The sequence below is a fragment of the Rutidosis leptorrhynchoides genome, chromosome 5 (assembly GCF_046630445.1).
Source record: "Rutidosis leptorrhynchoides isolate AG116_Rl617_1_P2 chromosome 5, CSIRO_AGI_Rlap_v1, whole genome shotgun sequence".
Lineage (NCBI taxonomy): Eukaryota > Viridiplantae > Streptophyta > Magnoliopsida > Asterales > Asteraceae > Rutidosis > Rutidosis leptorrhynchoides.
The window spans coordinates 410,049,740-410,056,104 of NC_092337.1; the positions used below are offsets into that span (position 1 = coordinate 410,049,740).

At 32.4% G+C, this 6,365-nt stretch overlaps 1 protein-coding gene across 1 annotated transcript; it reads left to right on the top strand.

The window, feature by feature from the left end:
- The first annotated feature begins 2,421 nt into the window (after window positions 1-2,421).
- Window positions 2,422-3,642, top strand: LOC139849926 (F-box only protein 8-like). Its single transcript, XM_071839538.1, has one exon. The coding sequence runs from the start codon at window positions 2,422-2,424 to the stop codon at window positions 3,640-3,642; it is 1,221 nt and encodes a 406-aa protein (XP_071695639.1).
- The last annotated feature ends 2,723 nt before the right edge of the window (window positions 3,643-6,365 follow it).

The window sequence follows — 6,365 nt, forward strand, 5'->3', positions numbered from 1 at the left end:
GCTTATCAACAAGGATAGGAGTAGAAGAAACCATGCTGTGATTGGTTGTTTGAGTTGCTATGTGAGCCCGTGCAGAATCTTATTATGCTGACATGGCATCAAATAATCTTACATTGGTGGTTCCTGTTTGTAGTCAACTTGTGGCTGATAAAAACTCACCTACCGTAAAATACTAGTAGTAGAATTCAGTTCTTGAGGAGTAGTTTTAAATTTTAAATATACTCCTTAATTTTTATGAATTGAACTAAAACGTTCAAGAATTCAGATTTTTATTTACATGCATAACTAGTTTAAGACCCGCGAATTCGCGTGACTACATAATAAATTTTATAGTAATGAACCTGTATGTTTATTATTTTATATTTACTTTATTAAATGTATGGAAGGAACTCGAGATAGACGAAAAACAAAATCGCAATCTTTAGACATAGTTATTATAGTGTTTCGGTTATTTTGTGATTTTTCGTATTTATGACTTCATATATCCGCTTGCAAGAAGTTGCACATTAATTGCACAAATCAATTTGAATCTACTAACTCACAAACTTCGTTTTAGCCATGATGGACAAATGCCTAATTTAGAAGAAAAAAAATTCATGGTTGGTCCTCAAACTTTGTGCTAAAAATCAAGATGAGACCTAAAGTTTAAATCGATCATGGTTGATCCCAAGTTTTAAACATTGTACACGAATAGTTCCGAAGTTAACTGATCGTTAATCCCCACCAATTAAGTGAAACACATGATCTACACATGATGGGCATTATAATCTTTGTACCTTTAAAACCCTAACAACCCAAAAGACACCATTTTACGGTTCGTGTGAGCCTCCAGATACTAACTCATATCAATTTTATTATTTTCTCTGTATATAACGGTTATCCATAAGAAATGGACGAGTCTTTGCTATGAAGTTAATCCCATCTAATAATTAACTGTGTAAGCAAAATTCATCATTAATGTGCAAGGTTCATCCCTAGTGCAGATAAGTACTAAAACCTAGGAAAACTGTATAACAAATAAAAGGATAACTAGATAAAACTTAAAGTGAAGTAATATAGAAACTCACCTCAACAAATGGTCTTAGAAAATTATTAAGTGACTATTGTAATGAACATGCACTGGTGTTATTGCTAAAGGAAATCAGTAGAAACAAGATCAACACTTCTTATTTACGCAAAAATATTCTAGTAAAGATCTTGCTTAAACACTAAATCAAGTTGTCAATGTTCACTAAAAGATCCAACACTTATCTCATAACAAACTTGCATTACGACTGCTTGTATAGAGGATGCTCACCAAGTGCAATTAACATAAGAAATAAGAAGAAAACGTCTGGGGATGAGAGAACGCCAATCGAGTACTTTTTGGAAGGCAAAATACTGATTTTGGAAATAATCTGACCAGGGGCAAGCTTGCTAAAACCCTGACAACTCAAAAGTCCCCATTTTACGGTTATGGTAACATAGTTATAGTAATCTGGATCTAAGCATTTGTAATACAGGTATAGATTGAATGGATATGTTTGAAGGTAATTTAATTAGGGTTATGAAAAGTTAGGGATGAAGATGAATATAATGTTATGAAAAATTAGGGATGAAGGTAATTTGATCGCGAATTTGCTGAGTTTTAAACATAACTAATGCCCATCATGTTATCATGTGTTTTACTTAACTGTTGAGGACTAACGATTAGTTAACTCTGAGACTATTTGTGTACAATGTTGAAAACTTGAGACCAACCATGTCCGATTTAAACTTTGTCCCATCTTGATTTTTGATACAAAGTTTGGGGACCAACCATAAATTTTTTTCATAAAGATATATACGAGCATTCATATAACGAAGTATTATATGTTTTATTTTGGTATTAAGATTTACTCCGTATTATATTTATTATCATGATCAACATGATCATGATAGTTATAGTTACTGGTATAGTGGTATTTTTAAAACAATACTTCAAAGGAAGAAATTGAGTTGCAAACATTAAGTATTTGTTTCCTAATGAACTGTCGGATTTTAAGGAGTTTATAACTGAAAATTTTAATTATCTAAGGCTAAGATTTTTTATACTCCCTCCGTCCCAGATTAATTGTCCCCAGACAAAAAACACACAGTTTTAGGAAATTCCACTAACTTTATTTCTCCACCAATGAAATATCTTCTCTCTCCAGATCCACCAATGAAATATCTCCTTTCCTTTCTATTTATGGAAGTAGACAATTAATTTGGGACATCCCAAAATGGAATACTGGACAATAATTTAGGGACGGAGGGAGTATATTTTTCGAAAAGGGGTTATGATTAAGATTTTAAGTCAATTAGCTGTATACCTTTGTGTATTAATATTGTTAGATTGGTTACGTAGATCTCGAAAACCTAAAAAAAAATAAAATAATAAATAAATAAATAAAAAAGACGATGTCAAATTACATAGCTTCTGTTATACAAATCAAAATCTTTTGTCATCTTCATGTTAAATCACTTGTTCGATTTCGATCCGTCTCGAAAGAATGGAAGTCTCTGATTGATAGCTCTGAATTTAATTCCGATTACATTATCAGCCAGGCGAAACGATGTCGTCTTCTTTTAAGTGGTAGGTATCATAAAGAAGGCGAGTATTGTTTGATAGTTGATGATGATGATTCTTTTCCTCAACACAATATTTCTTTGTCGAATCCTTTGTCCTTTAACCAACTTTTAAATATGAAGCAAAAGCAAATAGAGTTTGTTGGTAGTTCATATGGCTTGCTTTGTTTTACTCGTTGTTATTTAAGTAAAGATGGTTATTTTAATCGCTATGTTATATGGAATCCTGCTATAAGAAAATCAATAGCAATTGATGCACTTTATTGTAAGCGTATTTATGTTGGTTTTGGTGTTTGTCCCAACACTCTTGACCCTAAGATTGTCAGGATAAATATCATTAGTGTTGAAAGTGGTGACATTGAATATGATGATGACCTTCAGCAGTACGTATCTCGACTTTGGCGAGTTGAGGTATTTACATTAAGTGGAGGGGTGTGGAGAAGTCCGTTAACCAAACTTCCTCGTAAATGGTTTAATATAGGTTTGTGTTACCAAACTCCACTAGTTGTAAATGGGTTTATTTACTGGTGTGCCTTTATAAATGGCATTAGTGATTATATTAACATGATCGTATCTTTTGATTTGGGAAGTGAAAAATTCGCAAAAGTACAAGTTCCTAGTAATTTAGCCGAAAAATGTTTTGAAATCTTTAAGCTAAGAAACTCTCTTGGTGTGGTTCAAATTGATTGCACTAGTTTAGAAGAAAAAGTTCACAATGTGTGGTCGATGGATCATTTTTCAAAATTGTTTACCAAGCTCTATAGTGTTACCTTACCTCAGAGCTCGAAAGTAGTGGGATTCAGGGATAATGAGCAACTTATAATCGAAAAGACAGAAGAACGTTTAGTGGAAAATGGAGTGCGTGGATATGTAACTGAGCTTGTAGCTTACGAATCCAATTCGAAACAATTCAACGATCTTGGGCTTTATGTGAGGTGTTCCTCTTTTAGCTCCTACACAGAATCACTACTTCTACTTGATCAATCGGGCACACTTAATGATGATGAAGGCGATGATGAACACACTACAAGATTTGTAGATCACGAATGTTGAAATCTATTAATCTGTTTGAGTATTGGAGAATGCAACAAGGAACATATGAATTGAAGATGAAAGTCCAATTTATATTCTCAAATTTTAGTTTTTCGTTACTTAATATATGCATTGATGCATTTTTGATAGTTTTTAAATTTAATTTATGATTTATGAATTATTATTTATGATGATGAGACATTTAGAGGGATAAGTTACACATTAATCAACATCTAATAGTATTGAACCCAACTTATTTTCACACGAATGCTTTCAGTTCGTGTTCTGTTGCTTGTCTTTTAGTTATATATATTGGTGATGTTTTTGCTGCAAGTTATGGGGTCTTTACTTTGGTGTTGTTGTAATGCAATCACTTCGGCATAATTTGATGATGTTGCAACAAGTGTTTGTTTTTTGAGAACGCCATGATATTGCAGTACCTCCATTTAGGAATACATACCCAGTTTGAGATTTAGCTTTATGTGGATTAGATAAATAACCTGCATCTGCATAACCAACCAAATCTTGTTTAGATTTGTTAGAATAAAATAATCCTAAATCAACAGTTCCTCGAATGTATCGAAATATGTGTTTGATCCCATTCCAGTGTCTTTTGGTAGGAGCAGAGCTGAACCTTGCCAACAAATTAACTGCAAAAGAAATGTCAGGTCTTGTATAATTTGTAAGATACATAAGAGCTCCAATTTGCCCTAAGATATGGTACTTCTGGTCCCAGAATATCTTCATGATCTTCACATGGACGAAATGGATCAGCTTCAACATTGAGTGATCAAACAACCATAGGAGTACTTAATGGTTTTGTCTTGTCCATATTAAAATGTTTCAAAATCTTTTCAGTATATGTTGTTTGATGTACAAGTAAACCATTAGGCATATGCTCAATTTGTAAACCAAGGTAATACTTGGTTTTTCCGAGATCTTTCATTTCAAATTCTTTCTTTAGAAGTTGAATGGCTTCATGGATCTCTTTATTTGTACCTATGATGTTAAGATCATCGACATAAACAGCTATGATCACATATCCGGATGTTGTTTTCTTAATGAATACACATGGGCAACTATAATTATTTGTATACCCTTTGCTTATCAAGTAATCACTTAATCGTTTATACCACATGCGACCCGATTGTTTCAACCCATATAAAGACCTTTGTAACTTGATTGAGTACATTTCTTTGGGTTTTGCATTGGTTGCTTCTGATACATTAAATCTTTCAGGTATCTTCATATATATATCACTATCAAGTGATCCATATAGATAAGCAGTCACAACATCCATGAGATGCATTTTTAAATTTTTAGAAACTGGCATTTCTAAATTTTTAGAAACTGCCAGGATGATTAAGTATCTAAAAGTAATTGCATCCATAACAGGAGAATAAGTTTCCTCATAATCAATTCCTGGTCTTTGAGAAAAATCTTGAGTTACAAGTATAACTTTACCTTGTAACTTCATTTTTCTCATTTCCTTTTCGGGTAAAAATTCATTTGTGTCCCATACGTTTCACATCTTTAAAGTGAAAATGATTTATTCGAAAACTTTTCTGTTATTGAGCAATTCTAATTCAGCTCGTATATAGTCATGTCTATTTTGACATTCAATGACAGATTTTGGTTTCAGCTCATCATCTTTATTCATGATGTCATTATATGAAAAATTCTCATCAATATTTTTCATTCCATTTCGATTCCATATTATTGCATAATTTATTGCAATTTATGTATTTACATTTATCAATATCCTCTGCAGAAGGAATAATGATTTGTGGTTCTTCTTGAACACTTTCTTTTACCTCATTATCAGCTGATTTTTCTTTTCGAGGATTTTTATCTTTGGAACCAATTGGTCTCCCACGTTTCAGGCGTGGCAAAGACTCATGAGTGACATTTCCAACTTTTAGAATTTCAATTCTGGCTGAAGCATTTACTGCTGATATACATGATTTAGTCACTCCTTTTTGTATCTGTAAATGCATCAGGTAATTTATTTGCAAGTTCTTGCATATGCATTATTTTTTTAACTTTCTTTTCGCATTCTTTTGTGCGATGATCAAGATACATTAATTTATGTTCACACCATGAAACATCCTTTTCTTTATTTTTCATTTCTCTCCCTAATCTAGGGAACAATGATAATCAGCAAAACGTGCTGTAAAAACATTACCCGTTATAGGTTCAATATATCTTATAATTGAAGATGTTTCATATTTAATATATATATATCCCCATCCTCCTTTGAGGACCCATTTTAGTGCGTTGTGGTTGTGTAACTAGAATATACACTGCACAATCAAATGTTCTAATGGTGGGAAATATTTGGCTCTCGGCCAAAATCAAGTTGTAGGGGAGAATATGAGTTGCACTTTGTCTAATGTGAAATAATATCGCAGCATGTAAATTTGCATGTCCCCATATATATCACCTTGAATTTTTTCAAGAAACATTGGTGATTCTTTCTCAATGTGTTTTTCATTAATCACCATATGTGCTTTTCATTAATCACCATATGTGCTTTTCATTAATCACCATATGTGCTTTTAATTAATGCTTTTTCATTAATCACCATATGTGCTTTTCATTAATCATCATATGTGCTTTTTATCATATGCACTTTTAATCATATGCGTTATGGTCTAAAACCATTTATTTATGAGTGATACATAACAAGCTAGGAATCTTAGAAAATTCAAACCATTCAAGTCTCAAGGTAGCTCATGGTTTAT

What these genes read in the sequence shown, in the direction of transcription:
- LOC139849926 (XM_071839538.1), top strand. Translation starts at nt 2,422, where the DNA reads ATGTCAAATTACATAGCTTCTGTTATACAAATCAAAATCTTTTGTCAT.